This window comes from Tiliqua scincoides, chromosome 6, assembly GCF_035046505.1.
Source record: "Tiliqua scincoides isolate rTilSci1 chromosome 6, rTilSci1.hap2, whole genome shotgun sequence".
Classification (NCBI taxonomy): Eukaryota; Metazoa; Chordata; class Lepidosauria; order Squamata; family Scincidae; genus Tiliqua; species Tiliqua scincoides.
The window spans coordinates 23,972,361-23,993,195 of record NC_089826.1 but is presented as its reverse complement, the minus strand read 5'-3'; the positions used below and the strand labels follow the sequence as shown (position 1 = coordinate 23,993,195).

Below are 20,835 nucleotides of genomic sequence, written 5' to 3'. Positions count from 1 at the left end.
ATATTAGAAGTGCAAGTTTTGCATGCCCTTTTGACTTACCAAGCCTTGCTTATGCTGAGTAGGTTATAAGCTGTATTTGGAAACGTATGGCAGTCTGTGCAGATCATTGCACTCTGAACAAAACAACCTCTGTTTTTAGTAAAAATGCTGCAATTTCTTCCCCTCAGCAATGCTCTGGCTTCTGAGGTTTCATACTGCTTATGCAAAATGCTTTCACATTTATCGAACAGCTAGTGGCTTGAACTTTGCTATCTCAACAGTGAAAGCCCTTGGGAAAAGGACAAGCTATAGCTGCTGTGCCCTTTAATATAATCTCCTAATAATGTCAAGGTTTGAACACTAGAGAAAATAGCACATCATCCCCCTAATTTAATCTGAATAAGGATAACTATGCACTGTACCAATTCTAGATCCACTTCCTTGGCATCTTAGTAACAGAACCAGCAACATCCTGGTAGTAGTCTGGTTAGTTCTAAATCCTATTCATTGCAATGACACTGGATTGCACTCAGTACTCCTTCCCACATTCTAAATTGGTGGTAGAATTAAAGGGAAGCCTATCTAAGCGCACACATGGAATTTCCGTGGCACATGTACAGATTGTCAGTGTTGTCAACCAGGAAAATGGTGGACTGAATCTAGGCACCCCATTCCATGATGAGAAAAGGGATCTAAATCAAGCAGAGTCATAGTCAATGAAAGACCCTTTTTTCTGATTGCTCTCCGTTAATTTGCTACTAATGATAAAACAGGAGCAGAGGCTCTTGTTTCAATGAGGTAAAAATTAAAAGGTTTCAAAGAAAAATACTTTGCTTATACTTTTAAAAGTATGTATATCTCTCTCTTAGAAGTAGTGGTCCTAGATTTGGAAAAGGGAATCTAGGGGTTCTTCCCTTTGCACTGATGTGCAAGACCTCATGGCATAGTGAACTCAATGTGGCTGGTCTGAGCTCATGGATCAAAGAGAACAAAGTAAAATCTAAAACAAGTAACTTCTGAATTGTCTATCTCCAAGACAATACACTACCCCCTAGTGTCTTTGCAGTGGCATGGTATCTACTTTCCAACATTCCATTTCACCTCCCCCATCCTCCCAACAAATAATCAGTGCTGTCAAAGATAAAATCTGTTCTAAGGAGTATGCAGGAGTATGCAGGAGGTGTTCATAGAAGCTATTGTTGCACACAAGACTCTGTGTGCAAGTATATTTAAGGCTGAGGCAATGAGTTTTGTATGTAAGAGCTGTCCTTATAGATAAAAGCATGGATGACATATAAGTATAGTGCATGAGAATTTGGTAAATAGGACATATTATATTGCATGAATATTCTGCTACTACGAAAGATGACTGTGTAAATTATTTTTATATCCGTGTTATCAGAAATCAAAGCCCCCCTGCTTGAGAATAACCACTTCCAAAGAACTCTTTTTGCTTCTTTAACATTATTTTACATTGGTATTAATGGATTATCTAAAATAAAGAATGGAAACATCTCTTATTAATATCACATCCAAATACTCCCATCAATGATTAAAAAAACATGCTTTGCAGTTCTGTCCCTGCTTATAGGGTCTAGAGAACTAATCAATTAATATGAAAAATACATGTTAATCCATCAGTCTAATATGAAAACAGTGGTCTTTTTGTACTGTGCACATTTTAGAGTCTTTATCTCAATTACCAACCCTGCAGTTTCTACCAATTATCAAAATTCAATCCCTGCTGACCTCCGCACAGTATGCAAAACTCTCCATGCTGTGAGCAAAAATGTTTTTAGGTTTACTTTTCCTTATCCACCTTGTGCTGAATGGTCATGTGAATTTTATTTTGGTATCTAGATATCTTAAAAAAAAAAAAAAAACCAGAGTGCAGTTTTTAGAATGTTAAACAGGGCATGGGGGGACCCAGGTTCAAATCCCTTTTCAGCTAAGAAGCTCATTAAATATGACCATCAGCCAGTTCCCTTCCCTTGTCCTAGCCTACCCCATGGGGTTATTGTATAGAGGGGAGAGCAGGGAAGACCCATTATGCCAACTTGAACTCCATGGATAAAGGGAGGAATATAAATAGATAAGTGGTGTGTAAATATATCAAAGTTTTATTTTATATTTATGTCTATAATAATTTATGTGAGTTGCATCCTGGTTCTAGAAAGGCAGACTATACTTCTTCAAATAAATAAATACCGCCGCCGCCGCCACCGCCGCCGCCACACCCCCCCCCCCCCGGTGTAATCTGAAATGTATGTTAAATTATCAGGCAAAGAGGACCAAAAAGCTGGAGCCTAGACATTTGTTTCTGTAATTGGAAAAGTGCAATCACATCAAATTTGAGAAATATGTGGCAAATAACTTGAAACTCAATACTATGAGACAACACTATGGCCATTGAGTTTGTTAAGTATGGTTAAAATAATAACAGAATAGCATCCTGAATTCTCATAAGGGGAACTTACGTTTGTTCACTCTGCTGCACTGTGCTATCTCAATGCATGTGATATATACAAAAAATATTTTCCAAGGAAACACTCAGATTTCCTTCAATGTACTGCAGGAAAAGTGTCAGCATTCATGACAAATTCATAAAATGGAAGCACCATTAGTTTTAGTTGCCAAGCTGTTTTATGGCCCAAGCAAACATATTCCACTGAACATAGTGCACTGAGGATGAATAGACATAATGAAGCCAATAAAATTACACTTGAACATCTACATTACCATTTCTGTTCACACCAGTTTTTGTGGAGCACTTTGGGGCAATTCTAGGACCATTTACAGTCTTTCGGCCCATTAACTGAGCTTATACTACTGCAGCGAGACAATCATTTTGAACTGAACTTGATGTGACCACTGACCAGAGACGTGCCCCTTAAAACCAGGCCAAAAAATATCTATACAAATTTGTGTGTGCCATCTGGACTGTGGTGTTAAATGATGACTCTGCTATAGGACAGCTTGTGTTTTTCCTTCATCTTGTTGGTAACCTGTTTAAAACCCCGAGGAAATAGGTTTACAGTATCTTCAGGGCAGTTAATTTCATGGAACTCTGTGTTGCCACACAGACCCCTTTGGGTACATGGCAGCCCTGCTACTTTATGCATGAAGCGTCATGATTTTTCTGGGTCAGTCTGTTTCTTTGTCCTCATTCTCACAAACAGCAGTTCAAGTCGTAAAGCATGCCTTGACCAAGTTTAGGGTCTGCAAAAGGATGCAGGTATCTTGTTGAACTGTGTGCTCCCTGAGGCATCTGGTGGACCACTTTGAGATACAGGAAGCAGGACTAGATGGGCCTTTGGTCTGATCCAGCGGGGTTCTTCTTATGTTCTTAGGGTTACCAGCGATGACTGAAGCTATTCCTGGAGTTTTTTTTTTCTTTTTTCCTGAACATGATGTCATGTTTGACATTCCTGGAGGCCCTGTTAAAATCTACAAGTTTGCTTTCAGTTTTAACTGGTGATTAATGCTGATTCCTGGAGACTCCAGGCCAAATCTGGAGGGTTGGTTACCTCAAGGACCACCTGCATTCACAGAAGCCTGACTGAGTATTAAGTGTGGTGCCAAAGGCCCTGCTCTCTGTCCCATCTCAATTGGAGGTACAACTGGTGGGTACTAGGAACAGGGCCTTCTTGGTAATGGTACCATCATTGTGGAATACCTTCCTGAAAAGGAACAAGCAGGTGTTTTTTCTTCCTGTTTTTAGTTGACTTTAAAGATATTTTTATTGTGACACGCATTTCATTATTAATCTGTTTTATGCTGCTCTAACTGACTTTATATTGGTCAATGCTACTTAATCTCTTATTTATTTCCAAAATTTAAAAAAACATTTGTATAGTATTTTATTATTGTTGTATAATAACTTCGAGTGATTTGAGTTCATCTCTGTATAGGAAAATGGAAATGAAATATATCAATAAAAATATAAGCCCCCACCTGTGGTCTGAAATGTTGCAACCAAAACAGAAGGCTGCTATCTCTTTTGCTCCTTGTAAGAATTAGGCTTTTGTTTGTTTTCAGTTGTTAACTGTATTAATGAATTATTAAAGAAAAACATTTCTATTTCTTTCAGGGCCCACCTGGTCCAAAAGGCGAGAAGGTGAGTCAGCATGCTGATTCCACTAACAAAACTAAATGGCAGCCCCCTGATATTAACTGGTGGCTACTGAAGCGGTATGATGTGAGATTATTTAAGAAAACTGGGCTAGCACACAGATGCTGTGTTAAAACTATCATCTCATCTTTCCACTTTGCAGGGAGATCAAGGTGATCAGGGCCCTCGGGTAAGCATATTAACAAAAATGTTACACTTCCCCTTCCCTGACTAGGCAATTAGTCCTCTGCGCAAAACTAAATTGAACAGTGTCAAAGCTAATTACGCTTATCAGCTGCTTTTACCCTGCATGTTGTAGAGAGTGTCTGCAGGAAGGCCATAGCCAAACATGATTTCACAGGCTCTAAGGAATATTTGAGGAGAAATAATTCATGCAACGCACTTCATTGCACACCATATCCAAGATTTCTTCCATCAGATAACACAGCACTTCACACATCTGAGTTGCTACAAAAAAAATCTTCCAGCTTTCCCACCTGTTTTTGTCAGATTTGCATGAACTTCTAATTAAGCAAATGGCAGGTGGATTTTAACAAATATATAGTAGTTCTGAAAATAGGAGGTCTGCATGTACTTTAATGTTTGACTTTTGAAATGACATTTTGTTCTATCTAGAACATGGGTTTCGAATTAGTAATAGAACAGGAACACAGTATTCATTGGATTCACTTTTGCTTGAGTTATTTTTTCAAGATGGAATAGTAAAACAAAGGAGAAACAATTGGCAGAAAGAATGCCAGCTGCTTCTTCTTACATCTGTGCGTCATGAGTAAAAATAGATCAAGCACCAGTTGGTGCTGGAAAAGAAGCAGAGATGTTTGGGGGGGGCTGTTGCCAAAATGGCTGGAGATATGACCCTCCAATTCCCCAACTGTCCTTCCTGACCCCCTGGTTACTTTAAACAGTTTGGCCATTTGTTGTGTGGAAGGTCTTTCCTGAGCTTGCTACAGAGGCCTGCAATATACATGCAACAGAACGAGGTGATAGATGCTAAGGTGACTGTACCTTCAGACCATAGATGGAAGTAGAAGATTATATTTTGAATACTAAACTCCCTGCATAGAAAACCAGCACAGCAGGCAAAGGATTCGGCTAGAACTTTTCTTCTTGCTACAAACAAGCACATGAGAAGCTGCCTCATACTGAGTCAAGCCATTGGTCCATCAAGGTCAGTATCATCTCCTCTGATGGGCAATGGTTCTCCAAAGTTTCAGACGGGGTCTTTCCCAGCACTACCTGGAAGTGACCAGGTCTGAATATTCTGCACACGAAGCAGGTTGCTCGACTCCTGAGCTACAGTCCCCCTCCCCAAGTGTGGTTTTCTTTTTGCAAGGAGTTATTTTCTTGCAAGACAGGCAAACCGTTTTACCGTCTTAGGGCCTGATCCAGACAAATGTGTGCCAGCTCACCGCCAGCGTGCACTGTTGCAAACGTGGCATAAGGCACATCTGCGACCATTAGTGTGGGGCTGGCACAGGCGCTGCTCAGCACTGGTCAGAGGCTGGTGGACTGCCACTAGGCACACCATGCAAAGCGCCTGGTGGCGGAGAGGTGAGTCAGGTGTGGGGGAGGTGGGGGGAGGCGTTCCAGGGCTGGGGGATGCAGGGAGGAAGCATGATGGGGAGGAAGTTTGGGGAGGGGGTGGGACTGGCAGGGCTGTGCTCCACCAGATAGAGCCCCATGTCAGGCCTCACAGCCCGACACAAGACATCTTTCATCTGCGCCAGCTAAAGAGTTGCTGCAGAGTCGAGTATCTCCATTGTGGGGCTACTTTCCATACCTGGGGGAAGGGGACAAATATCCCCTTTCACTGAGGAGCTGCCAGCAGCTGTCCGAAGTGCTCAGGATGCCGCAGCAGTCATTTTTGGCGCTGTGGCAGCCCTGTGCAGCAAGCAGCTCAGGACTGTGCTGTTAGTATCCTACCACCTTAGTATTCTCCAGATGTAGATCTAGGGGGCTAGGAATGTATCTGTTGAAGTGTCTTGAGATCTCTGCCTTAGAGAATACAAAGTGTCAATGTAAATCCAAAACGTATTTGGATATGTTCTCAGGATGGGCTGTTTTATTATTGGTTTCCCATCATATTAGTTATTCTTTTAATTGTGCAGTTACACTATACAGAGAGCCAGATAATGAAAGCCTGTTGAAGCCTTTGACTATTCCATGTGAAGTAAGTTCTGAGCGTTGGCTCCATTCCATATGATGTAGGTTGCTAAGAGCATCCCAACCACTCTGGAAACAATGGGATGTTTGAATTGTAAGGATGGAGACCTTCATCATTTGCTTTCATCCCTCCCTCTCTGCCAGGTGCAGGAGTTGGGAGCCAGATTCTTGCTGTGCTTGGAGACTGAAAACAGTGAAGGGGAAAACTACTGTTAGGAATCTTTTATACAGAGGTGATTCTCCCAGGGCTTTTCAAGACTGCATTATGGCTGTTCTGTACTTTTACAAAAACATAGTGGTGCTTAGGAAAGTAACAAATGGATGTTAGCTTTGAACAATGGTATGAAACTTGGGGGGGGGGGGGAGAAGTACAGGAGATAAGAAGTGATTACTCTTGGCAGGCTAACTTAGAAAACAATCAGTAATCAGTTCAAAAGTATTATCAAGACATTCCTATGCTTTCATATGCAATATCCTTGCATATGATCCTTATCCCTAATAAAAGTTTGATATACGGCTCTTAGCCCCACCAGATGTGAAACTACTAAACTCTTTTGTTAATACGTGGATAAATTTGTTTACATCTCCAATTCCAACACTGGCTGACAGTGTTTCTGAAACATTGTATCATGTGAGAGGTCCAAATTTGGGAAAAAGCACATGCCCCAGATTTTTAAAACCTAAGCTTCTTATAGTAAATATACGTATTACTGGTCAGTCCTGAATATCTTACTTGTAAATATGTGCTATTGATATCAACTAGTTGGAATCCAAATATTGTGAGTCTGGCACTCACAAGAGAGCTTTTTCTTTTGTTTGTGCAAAGAAAATCCAGGAATATAATTGCATGTGTGCATGTCTTCATTTTCTCCTCAAAAGTAGGAGTTATTTTATGGAACTTGTAAGTAGCAATTTTGCTTCCACTTACAGGCATTTAGACCTTGTTTTGGAAACTTAGAAGAACATGATTATGTCTTTGGAATTTCAGAAGGACCCATATATAGTCATGATCCGAGAACATGGTCTTGAAAATTGTTTGTGAAGCCAAAACAATTTCGGATTTTTATTTTATTTTTTTGCTCAGTGGTTTGCCTATTTTTTTGACTTCAGCATTTTTGGTTTCTTTTACAGGCTTTCAGTTTAAATTTTAAATAGAAATTTTGTTAGACTGGCCATTTTGATTACTGTGAATGTGTGGCCTGAGACTTTTTAAATAAGCTTAATGTTCCTTACTTCTTAAAATGGTTATACTTAGTAACTGAATAAGTAACTGCTCCTCCTGCTAATGGACTTAAACACATATATCCACAGCTACTGTTAGTGGATGCAATAAATGGGTGTGCATATATGTGCTAACCCCCACTAGTAGAGGGAGTGGTTACTTATTCAGTTCCTAGTTAAAAACGTGTGGATTGCTGTCTCCTATTTTTACTAAACCCCTCTTAGGTTTTTTTCCCCTTGCCTGTTGTTTTGTGTCTCCCTGTTCAAGCAGCCATGACCAGTTAGTTATTCTTCTTGCTCTGATTTTGCAGATAGCTCAGGTCTTAAAAGCACACTGTTCTTGCTGTATAAGCCGTATAGGATGAGACTTGGTAAAGGACCAGACATGCATGAACACATAAATGCCATGTTAGAAATTGTGGGACAGCTGCACGGGCTTGGAGAAGACATGAAAGACACCCATGTAGGGCCACTATTACTGTGCAGTCTTCCAGGGTTCTATGGCCCCCTCATCAGTGCTCTAGAGACCAAATCAGAGTTTGACCTAACTGTGGAGTACATTAAAGGCAAGTTGCAGTAGGAATTCAGGCACAAAATGTAAAGTCAAGGGAGTGAAGACAGTGAGAAATCTGAGGCAGCCGTCAAGGCAGATGAGGTCACAAGGGAGAAAAGGAAAAGCAGAGTGTGTTTAGATGCAGGAAAGCAAGACATCTGAAAAGGGACTACAGAGTCTAGTGAGCTGAACAGAGGAAGCAAGCACCAAAAGTGCCAAGAGAAACAATTAAGGCAGAAGCAGGCAGGCCTGCAGAGGATGTGTGGGATGGCTGTTTGAAAGCCACCAGGCAACACAGCACATGGATGGTAGGTTGAGTCACAGGCAATGAGTCACATGATCAACAACCTGGAGTTTTTCACAGAGCTTGACCTGGAGGTAAAGAACCAGATTCTTCTAGCAGATGGAAAGAGTATCACTGCAAAGGGGACTTTGAATACTTAAACTGCAGAGTTCAATGGAAGGGAGCGTAGAACATTTTCATGAAAATGTCTTATATGTCCCTGACCTAAATGGAAGTTTTCTGTCTTTGAAGCACCTACTAGCAGTGATTTCACAGTGCATTTCCAAGAGAGCCACTGTGAAATTTAAGAAAGGGACTGAGATTATAATCACAGGAATCGCTGATGGCCATCTCTGTAACTTCATATACCAAAGTGATCAGCTAGAAGGCACTCAGGATACAAGAGTGTATCCGCCTGTGGCACAGATGCTTAGGACTCTGGCCCCCAGAGACTATAAAAGAGCTAATAAAGCAAACCTGACTGAAGACCGGATGATGTCATTGTGTTGTACAACCTATGCACAAGTTACATAAAGGCAAAGGCCATGCATGTTCCACTTCCACAGAACAGTCAGATCCAGACTATTCAATCTTTGGAGATCCTTCACAATGGCTATGTGGACCAGTGAAGATCTCACCCCAGGTGGGAATGGATACCTGCTAACTTTCATTGACTACTCTGGATACACCATCACCTACTTAAGAACATAAGAACAGCCCCACTGGATCAGGCCATAGGCCCATCTAGTCCAGCTTCCTGTATCTCACAGTGGGCCACCAAATGCCCCAGGGAGCACACCAGATAACAAGAGACCTCATCCTGGTGCCCTCCCCTACATCTGGCATTCTGACTTAACCCATTCCTAAAATCAGGAGGTTGCGCATACACATCATGGCTTGTACCCCATAATGGATTTTTCCTCCAGAAACTTGTCCAATCCCCTTTTAAAGGCGTCTAGGCTAGACGCCAGCACCACATCCTGTGGCAAGGAGTTCCACAGACCGGCCACACGCTGAGTAAAGAAATATTTTCTTTTGTCTGTCCTAACCCGCCCAACACTCAATTTTAGTGGATGTCCCCTGGTTCTGGTATTATGTGAGAGTGTAAAGAGCATCTCCCTATCCACTCTGTCCATTCCCTGCATAATTTTGTATGTCTCAATCATGTCCCCCCTCAAGCATCTCTTTTCTAGGCTGAAGAGGCCCAAACGCCGTAGCCTTTCCTCATAAGGAAGGTGCCCCAGCCCCGTAATCATCTTAGTCGCTCTCTTTTGCACCTTTTCCATTTCCATTATGTCTTTTTTGAGATGCCTCAGAACCCATCAGCCTAGATTTTTTTGCCCCAATGTGCATGACTTTACACTTACTGACATTGAAGCGCATCTGCCATTTTGCTGCCCATTCTGCCAGTCTGGAGAGATCCTTCTGGAGCTCCTCACAATCACTTCTGGTCTTTACCACTCGGAAAAGTTTGGTGTCGTCTGCAAACTTAGCCACTTCACTGCTCAACCCTGTCTCCAGGTCATTTATGAAACAAAAAAGCAACATGTTTGGCAAAGTGCAAAAATACATGACAGTTAATGGCAATAAGTTCCAGAGGAAGCTGCAAGCACTTCACATACAGATGAAGGTGGAGAATATACAGGTTGAGTCTCATTATTGGTGAGAGTTCCATTACCAGGACTCACCTGGATGGCAAGAAAACACACTAAAGCAAATAAATTTAAAAAACAAAGTCCCTTTGTGTCAGTGATTTAAAAACAGCCTTGCTGACCTTTGTGATGTTAGGACAGAGTCATTAAGCAGACAATCCTTCAATCAGTCTCTCTCCAGGTGCTTAGAAAGGCCATCTCAGTGAGCCCCTCCCTTCACCCAGAGCAAAGAGTATCTTTCTTTCACTTGCTCAGGGGGAAGGGAGGGGTCATTTCTTTGAGTGAGTGCCTGGAGAGAGAATGATTGATGGATTGTCAACCAGCTACCCTCTCTCTCTCTCTCATTAACCAGGCTATTGTTAAAGGACTATTTTTCTTTAATTTAAATTTTCTTCTCATTGTCTTGCGATAGAAAAATCTGTGGATTTTTCCACAGGTGAAAAATACCTGTAATCCCTTGCATGACTGTCTCTCTACAAAAGTAAAAAGCAGTTTTTTAAACTGTGATTTTAAAGGGATGCATTTTTTCCCTTCTCCAGGGATCAGCACATTCCTTCTCATTTGCAGTGGCCATTCATGTTGAGTCAAATCCGTGTATAAAAATATTTATGTATAACAAGGTTGAACCTGTACTGGGAACGAAGTAGAAGCCTATTTGAAGGAACAAAGCATCAAACACCAGATGACCATACCATACACACCCAAACAAAATAGAGGTGAAAAGAGAAAGAGCTATACCCTAGCTGAGATTATCAGTTGTATGTTATTAGATCCTGGACTACCTTGCAAGTACCAGGGTATCATAATGTAAGTACCATAATGACTGCAACCTACCCACAAAACAGATTGCTATCAAAGGCAATTGACAACACTCTATTTGAACTGTGGTATGGATCCAGACCAAGTGTGAAGCATATTAGAGTGTTTGGATGCAAAGCTTATGGCTACATTCCAAGTTGGAGAACAGAATGCCCAAAGGCTTATTTATAGGTTGCAATGACCAGTGTAAAGGATATAAGTTCTTATTTTCCAATATAGACATGGTTTCTATAAGCGGGCCTGAATACTTTGAGAAAACCCCAGCACCATCTACAACCTCAGGTCACTCAAAGAAATCCCTCAAATGATGCAGAAAACGGAGAGAGGGTGTCAGTGGGCAATTTTCACAATGGAGAGAGGTGAAAAGCGGTGTGCCCCAAGGATCTGTCCTGGGACTGGTGCTCTTCAACCTGTTCATAAATGACCTGGAGACAGGAGTGAGCAGTGAGGTGGCTAAGCTTGCAGATGACACCAAACTTTTCCGAGTGGTGAAGACCAGAAGTGATTGTGAGGAGCTCCAGAAGGATCTCTCCAAACTGGCAGAATGGGCAGCAAAATGGCACATGCTTTTCAATGGAAGTAAGTGTAAAGTCATGCACATTGGGGCAAAAAATCAAAACTTCACATATAGGCTAATGGGTTCTGAGCTGTCTGTGACAGATCAGGAGAGAATCTTGGGGTGGTGGTGGACAGGTTGATGAAAGTGTCGACCCAATGTGCGGTGGCAGTGAAGAAGGCCAATTCTATGCTTGGGATCATTAGGAAGGGTATTGAGAACAAAACGGCTAATATTATAATGCCGTTGTACAAATCTATGGTAAGGCCACACCTGGAGTTCTGGTTGCCACATCTCAAAAAGGACATAGTGGTAATGGAAAAGGTGCAAAAGAGAGCGACTAAGATGATTACTGGGCTGGGGCAGCTTCCTTATGAGGAAAAGCTATGGCGTTTGGGCCTCTTCAGCCTAGAAAAGAGATACCTGAGGGGGGACATGATTGAGACATACAAAATTATGCATGGGAAGGATAAAGTGGATAGAGAAATGCTCTTCACACTCTCACATAACACCAGAACCAGGGGACATCCACTAAAATTGAGTGTTGGGAGAGTTAGGACAGACAAAAGAAAATATTTATTTACTCGGCGTGTGGCTGGTCTGTGGAACTCCTTGCCACAGGATGTGGTGACAGCATCTGGCCTGGGTGCCTTTAAAAGGGGATTGGACAAGTTTCTGGAGGAAAAATCCATTATGGTTTACAAGCCATGATGTGTATGTGCAACCTCCTGATTTTAGAAATGGGCTATGTCAGAATGCCAGATGCAAAGGAGGGCACCAGGATGTAGGTCTCTTGTTATCTGGTGTGCTCCCTGGGGCATTTGGTGGGGCCGCTGTGAGATATAGGAAGCTGGACTAGATGGGCCTATGGCCTGATCCAATGGGGCTGTTCTTATGTTCTTATAGTGATACCATAGATGAAACCAAGGTGGAGCTCATTGCTAAACTTCCTGAGACTCAGGAAGAGACCGAGCAGAGCGAAGCAACAGATTAGGTACTCAACTTGTGCAAACATAAGAATAATACTGCCCTAGAGGCTATTCTGCATCACCAGGGGATAGAGTGTACCTGAACTTTCATCCTAAGAGGGCATCTCAACACTGCCTGACAACAAAGCCAAAAAAAAAAAAAAATGGAAACAAGGAGCAGAAGAAGAGATACAATCACTTCACAAGACTCAGAGCCCAGTCCTGATTGATTTCGTCAGCTCTGTCATTTACTTCTTATAAGAATAGGGGAATATGTTCCCTGATGGTCTGGAATCCAGCCTTCTGAAGGTGACACATCCTGAGACCTAGAGGGAGGGGCAGAAAAAATATTTGGAGTCAGATTTGCAGTTTTGAAGCACTGTGCCTCAAACTGTGCTGGCATAAGATCCATGGAGAATGAAATGCATGGAGTGGGGTCAGAATTACACCCATTGACAGGCTACCTATGAATCTGATCTTTTGCATAGAAATGAAAGGTATAAATGCTACATACGTAGGCTATAAGTACTGCTTACATGAGTATAGACTGAGGGCCCAGTCCTGTGCTCGGAGTCACGGCTCCGTGCCACTGAGCACTGTTGCAAATGTGCCATAAGGCACATTTGCCAGCCTCACCGCTGCCGGTGCTAGCCTAGTGGCCACTGCTGGACTAACACGGGGCAGTTGCCCATCTTCCATGGCTCGGCAGTCTCCTGAACCGCCGAGCTGCAGAACGGTAGGCGGGGGCGGGGATGGGGCGGGGAGGAGGCGTTCCGGGGTGGGGGGAGGCCGGCGGGGGGCAGACAGAGGGCAGGGAGGAGGCGTACCATGGAGGCATGATGCAGGGAGGGGGGTGGGCTGGAGGCGCGCCTGGGGGAGGTATGGGAGACAGGTCTGTGGAGCTCTGCTCCACAGGATCCAGGGCGCTCGTGTAGGGCTGCATGCCCTACATGAGTGCCTTTATCTTACCAGCCACCTTTTGGTCGGGGGTAAAGTCAGTAGCCCCATCGCGGGGCTGCTTACCTTACTCAGGAGAAGGGGATGAAAGTCTCCTTCTCCCAAGGCTCCTCCCGCGGTAGCTCGGGATGCGCAGGATCCGGCGGCAGCCCTTCTCAGTGCCGCTGAGCCTGGGTGCCCTGAGCAGCTCAGAATTGGGGTGTGAGTAAAGGTGCAAATGAACACAGAGGAGGGGCCGACAGGCACAATCTTGACTTTCCTCTATGTGGTCACTGCATATGGATTTGTTGTATGCACAAGGCTACAGAAAGAAAGAGAGCCACGAGGTGAATGAAGGTAAAATAACTTTCAGGTTTAGATCTTCTCTTTAGAAGTCAAGTGCAAAGTTGATTGCTGTAGGAATCAGTATTTTTTTTCTTCAGTATGCTCTCCTTGTATACTTGTATATAAAACAAATATCACAGACACCAAGAGTCTGTAGTTCTGTCTCACTCAAAAGAAATTAAAGCCACAGATTTCTCATTGCTCTGAAACTGAAGTGTATGCAGTAATTCAAAGCAGCAATATACGAGATGATCGTAAGATGCCAACAACAAACATAAAAGATAACTTGATTAAGGTTAATACGCAGCAATACTGATAGTGCTTAGCTATCACTAATAACTGAAGGATCTTAAACTTTTAAATCAAATGGCTTTGCTGAAAGAAATATATTCAGTAATTTCAAAATACCAAATATGTTTGTGATGCTTTGGGGCATTTTAAAAATTGTTCAAAAGTTGGCCTGACTTAATTGATTTATGATGAATATATAGATATGGATTCATTTTGAAAAATGGTTCTGTTTGCATGTTTTATTCCCATGTTTATCCTACATTTCACTAAATAGTCCTAAGGCAACTAACAAATAAGATAAAAACAATTTACAAGAAAACAGATTCAGGTGTTCAAAATAATCAAAAGCAGATACAAATACACTATTTCAGCAGCAGATACAGGACAATCCAAAAGTCTGACTGAATAGGTGCAGCTTGAGCATCTTTTAAAAAGCAAAAAAAGTGAGGGCCTCCCGTACGTCTTGAGGCAGGGAGTTCCACATCCATGGAGGCTGTCACTGAGAAGGTTCTGTCATGCGTGCATGTTTAGATGTGTTTGTTATTATTTTTCTTTTTCATCCATTTGCTTAACGTGGCCATACACTTTGGGATGGTGACGGTCACAATTTCTCACAGAGCCTCAGAAGACAGTGGAACATAATTCTCAAATTGCATGTGATATGAGGGTCATGGTATACAATCCTCCACAATATGGAAAGTGATGCTGGGGTTTATCCTCAGGTTCCAGGGCAGCAAAGCATTTTACATAATCCCTGTTTCTACCTATTATGATACATGTATATCATAAATCTGTGTTCACTGCGGAGACTGAAGATATTCTACGTGCATATAAGGCAAGAAATTCTGCCAATAAATAAATAAATAAATAAATAAATAAATAAATAAATAAATAAAGCCTTATCTGCAAGGTCACTCTGGTCAGGGCACTGGAAGAAGCAAGAGGACAATGCAGAGATAATTAGAGGACTGTTTGTCTCCAGTGCAACCAGGGCATTAATCTCTGCAAGCTGCAGCCAAAGTTACTGTTTTGTTCTCCTCCTGAGAAAAAAGGCAAGCCTGAGCTCAACACTTCCGTTTAAAACAAGTAAGCCTGTTTAGCACCCTCCTTCCATTTTGCAAATGTTTGGCAGAGGTCTGGTTTTTTTTAAACATCAGGATGTAATCCTTGTTTCCATCTGAAAAAAAGTCCCAGGCTACAATTCTGTGCACCATTACTTAAGAATAACACCCATGGAAAGTAATGAGCCTACTTCTGAGTAAAAAGGGTTGCAACTATGTATAGCATAGTTGTTGCTTATCTCTCTGCTGTGAATTGAGTTGCACACTCCCAGTTATGTGTTATATGTTGTATGTTATATGTAGAGCTCGCACTGCTCTACATATAACTGTATGTTATATGTATATACTGTATATACTGTATGTTATATGTACTGTACTGTATATATTGTATGTTATATGTACTATATATATAGTATATATATACTGTATATACTGTATGTTATATGTAGAGCTCGAACTGCTCGCAGCAAAGTCCAACAGACTGCCAGGAGATGTGCTAACGACTACTGGCTCCAGCTCTGTTCCGAGATACAGATAGCAGCTGACACGGGCAACATCAAGGGGATGTATGATGGTATCAAGCAGGCCCTAGGTCCAACACAGAAGAAAATTGCCCCTCTGAAGTCTGCCACAGACGAGGTCATCCAGGATCGGGCGCAGCAGATGGAACGCTGGGTGCAGCACTACTCTGAGCTATATTCCAGAGAAAATGTAGTCACCGAAGAAGCACTGAACAACATTGAGTGCCTGCCTGTGCTGGAAGAGCTTGACAGTGAACCAACCCTAGAAGAACTTCACGTGGCCCTGGACTCCCTTGCCTTTGGCAAGGCACCTGGAAAAGACAGCATCCCTGCTGAAGTCCTAAAATGCTGCAAAGAGATCATAGTCACTGAGCTGCATGAAATCCTCTGTCTCTGCTGGAGAGAAGGTGGAGTACCTCAAGACATGAGGGATGCAAACATCATCACGCTGTACAAGAACAAAGGTGACAGGGGTGACTGCAACAACTACCGCGGCATCTCTCTCCTTAGCGTTGTAGGAAAGCTGTTTGCCCGAGTTGTACTAAAGAGGCTCCAGGTACTTGCAGAGAGCGTCTATCCAGAATCGCAGTGTGGATTCCGAGCCAACAGGTCCACCACTGATATGGTATTCTCCCTTAGACAACTGCAGGAGAAATGCAGGGAACAACGACAGCCACTCTTTATAGCCTTCATAGATCTCACAAAGGCTTTCGACCTGGTCAGCAGAGACGGCCTCTTCAAGATTCTCCCCAAGATTGGATGTCCACCCAGGCTCCTCAGCATCATCAGATCTTTCCACAAGGACATGAAGGGCACTGTTGTCTTCGATGGCTCCACATCAGACCCTTTTGACATCCGAAGCGGAGTGAAGCAGGGCTGTGTTCTTGCACCAACCTTGTTTGGGATTTTCTTCGCTGTCCTGCTGAAGCAGGCCTTTGGAACTGCAACAGAAGGCATCTATCTCCGGACCAGATCAGACGGAAAGCTCTTCAACCTCTCCAGACTGAGAGCAAAATCCAAAGTCCAGCTGAAATGTCTGCGTGACTTCCTCTTTGCCGACGATGCAGCTGTCACTACCCACTCTGCCAAAGATCTCCAGCAGCTCATGGATCGTTTTAGCAAGGCCTGCCAAGATTTTGGACTGACAATCAGCCTGAAGAAAACACAGGTCATGGTTCAGGATGTGGACTCACCTCCCTGCATTACAATCTCTGAGCATGAACTGGAGGTTGTCCATGACTTTGTGTACCTTGGCTCAACGATCTCCGACACACATTCTCTCGATACCGAGCTAAACAAGCGCATCGGTAAAGCAGCTACCACGTTTTCCAGACTCACAAAGAGAGTCTGGTCCAACAAGAAGCTGACGGAACATACCAAGATCCAGGTCTACAGAGCTTGCGTCCTGAGTACACTTCTGTACTGCAGCGAGTCATGGACTCTTCGCTCACAACAGGAGAGGAAACTGAGCGCTTTCCACATGTGCTGCCTCCGACGCATCCTCGGCATCACCTGGCAGGACAAAGTTCCAAACAACACAGTCCTGGAATGTGCTGGAATCCCTAGCATGTATTCACTGCTGAAACAGAGACGCCTGCGTTGGCTTGGTCATGTCGTGAGAATGGATGATGGCCGGATCCCAAAGGATCTCCTCTATGGAGAACTCGTGCAAGGAAAGCGCCCTACAGGTAGACCACAGCTGCGATACAAGGACATCTGCAAGAGGGATCTGAAGGCCTTAGGGATGGACCTCAACAAGTGGGAAACCCTGGCCTCTGAGCGGCCCGCTTGGAGGCAGGCTGTGCAGCATGGCCTTTCCCAGTTTGAAGAGACACTTTGCCAACAGTCTGAGGCTAAGAGGCGAAGAAGGAAGGCCCATAGCCAGGGAGACAGACCAGGGACAGACTGCACTTGCTCCCAGTGTGGAAGGGATTGTCACTCCCGGATTGGCCTTTTCAGCCACACTAGACGCTGTGCCAGAACCACCTTTCATAGCGTGATACCATAGTCTTTCGAGACTGAAGGTTGCCAATACTATATGTAGAGCCTCTGACTTAACACACCAGACACCTGAAAGAAGGATTTGATTAATGGTGCTACTGGTATGTTGTTTACAGTGCACTTACTCTGATAGTGTTTACAAAAAGGTTGTGAAGAACAGAATTTAAAAAGTTAATGAATAAAAATGTATCTTATGATTTACTATATTTTTAATAAATTAGATACTGTACAGTTTTTAGGTAACTACTGGTAGGTTATTTTTCAGAATCTGACCTAAGATAAAATCAGACAAAACTGTAGTCAGATACTCCCCCCAAAGTTTACCCCCCACCCAACTTATCCAGGGTCATAGAAAATTCCGTGATTTTGGTTCAAAACCTGCCCTCAACTTATCTGTGACATCGACATACTTTAGTATCTGTGGTATTTTTGACAGCCCTGGTGTTAGGGTCTTCTGTTCTGCCAAACCTTAAATAAAACCTTTCCCTGACAGTAGCATACCTAGGTGGTCAGCAGGGACAAGTGACCCTGGGTGGCACACTTTATAGGGACAGTAGTGCCATCTACTGCCCCCCTGCAGCCACATTGAGGGTCGGTCTCTATGCGATTGGAGGTGTCCTTCAGTCATGTCTGATCTGAGATGTGGGGAAGTTGCGTTGACCTCCCTCCTCTCAGAATGCCTGTGGGAGATATCTAAGATGCATTCTTGGTTTTCTAAAAATCCAGTTTTCAGAAAAAAATGGAAATGTGTCTTAGAGACTTCAGGAAGGCCCTCCTAGATGTGAGGCCTTTGAGGTCTCCAAGGGCCTGCTGGAGGCCTCTAAGACTCACTTTAGATTTTCAGAAAACCGGAAATCAATCCTAGATGTCTCTCACAGGTGTTCTGAAAGGTAGGGAAGCTGCATGTGACCTCCCCACATCTCAGAAACCCTCCAGACGCAATTGGAGGGCATCTCTGGTTGTTTTCAGAGGTTCCCTGCACCTGACAGCAGATTTAGTTATCCGTGGTTTTTGGCATCTGCTGAGGCCTGACTGTGGTGACATCATCACATCACTGCAATTACTTCTGGGTGAGGAGCGGCAATTCAAGTGGTGGCCATGGGCAGCACAAGCCCCAGGAATATCACTGATCCCTGCAGCCTCAGATTAATCTATTGTCCACCAACAAACATTATCGGGTTCTCCCCCTCCCCCCTGGATATATGTCTGCTCTCTTGGGAGGATGTGGAGGGGGTGGGTTTGGCTAGACAATCCAAGACCTCCTACTGCCTGAGATGGCATGTCAAATGCTGCCCCCCTTACTTGATCATGTGCAGGCATCTCAGTACTCTAGTCCACCACTCTGTATTTCCTGTTCTGCTCTGTTCCCCCCTCCTTTTTCAATTCAGGAAGAGGGAAGACCAGCAGTGGAATTGAATGGGCAACCAGAGGTTGGCACCTCCACCAATCTGATGCTTGAGACTGCCTCAGTTGGTCTCATGGATGAACCAGGTGTTGATTCAAAGGTCTGAATACAGAGTATGCATCCATGTGTGTACACACACACACACAGAGTGCATCCTGCATGCATGTAGGATGTTCCAGTATCCTGCAAAAGACATCGATTGTACCAGATTGTACATACATTTTGTTCAGGTTAAAGTGTTAGGTTGGGAGTGGGAATAGCAAGATTGATCCCATTTCCTCCCCTCCCCACATTTATTGTGATTTTTGAATGTCTGTAAAAGATCTTCAGAGTGTCTTTCTCTGGCAGGCTGTGTTTCAATCCTTCTGACTTCCTTTGCCACGTGGGAATAGCATTTGAGTAATCACAGAGTTAACTTGTATAAATTCAGCAGATTTAATGCATTTCATTCTCCTGAGCAGCTTTTCCTTTTATAAAAGCTTATTTAATCAAATGTCCATAGCAGTCCATTATTCACATACTGAGGACAAAGAATTAAAACTAACATTTCTTGCACCAGTGCCATCCTCAACTAGTGCTGAGCTTCTATTTAGTTCAGCTTTTCTTGAACTTTCTGCATGAGAAAAATCAGTAGACCCTTCAATGATTTAAGAATGACTTTTATGTGAAGAGTTCTGCCACAAGAAGATTACTCAAGATTTATAGTCCAACCAGAGGTTGAACAGTAATTAATGAAAATAGACCTTGAGCATGGACTAAGCAACTCTGATGGGGTATGTTAATCAATTTGCTATCTTCTTTCTGCAAATGATAATAAAGAGCTACTGTCATTCATTCCTGATATAGGAGAGATTTATTGTTTATCAGGCCTCACAATCATCATCCAGCAGCTGACTTTAAATTAGTTTTGGGGTCTAGGTGCAATAGGATGCCACACAGGGTGCATACTTAACTATTTTCATAAAATTATCTTCTCCACATGGTATGTTTCAAGTAAATTTTTTTAACAGCTGGGGCTGCACACAACTGATAGCATCTTTCAGATGTCTTCAGCAGGAGGGATTAAGTTCCAGAAAGTGAAGGCATTTAGAACTTTCTTTTATTATCTTAACCTTTGTTAACTTGAGTGATTGAACAGAACCTTTTGCTCTGGCAAAACTGTTATGGCTCTTTAGTTAATATTCTTATGTGATTAACCCCGTATTTCCCTCTGATTGCTTCTAATAAATTGTCTGCTCAATAATAAAATAGAAATAATAAATTCTGTATCACTTTGAGTAGCACTTTGTTATTCATAACTCATTCATCCCCCCTGCAGCCCCATAGCATTCCACATTTCTGGATGGGGAGTTGAGGCTGGAATAATTACTTGGCCAGTCCACTCAGCTCACATCTGATTAGGCTGCTGAACCCAGGTTTTCCCATTAGAGCCAATCCGCCAGAATGTTTGTACCGTGTGCAAACAATACTAACATTAACAGCCCAAGCCTGACCTGCACTGGAACAGGCAGGCCGAGTGGAGGGCAACTCAGGATAAGGAGATCCTTTTCACTTTACCCTGAGTAAAGCCCCAGACGCCCCTATGGGGATACTTGGATCTGCTCCAGCAAATCTAAGCCTGCTCAGGCCAGAGACAGGGGTTCGGATTTGGCCTGCGCTGCCATGACTGATCCCATCCCCTCCCAGGTCCGCCCTACCTCCTGGTGCACCCTCCTCTGCTCTAAAACGCCCCCTCTCTGCCTCTCTTCTGTCCCACCGCTCTCTCCCAACCCGTGTGCCAGCCTGCCTGGGCTGGCACAAACCTACTGTCTCCAAGGCTGGTGCAGGCCTCCTGCCAGCCTAGCCAGCTCTCAAGTAGCTGCAAAAGTGCTTCATGGCACATTTGTGACACTCCTGGGCAGGCGCAGGGGGTCGGCACAACGAGCGCTCTGGATTGTGCTCTCAAGCTT

The 20,835-nt window shown here is 43.4% G+C and overlaps 1 protein-coding gene across 1 annotated transcript in view; it reads left to right on the top strand.

Annotated features, from left to right (window-relative positions):
- COL25A1 (collagen type XXV alpha 1 chain) overlaps window positions 1-20,835 on the top strand; it is a 425,608-nt gene that overhangs the window by 276,422 nt on the left and 128,351 nt on the right. The window contains exons 6-7 of the mRNA XM_066632336.1: window positions 4,070-4,096; window positions 4,254-4,280. Coding sequence (XP_066488433.1) covers window positions 4,070-4,096; window positions 4,254-4,280 — 54 coding nt within the window. The remainder of the gene's footprint in view (window positions 1-4,069; window positions 4,097-4,253; window positions 4,281-20,835) is intronic.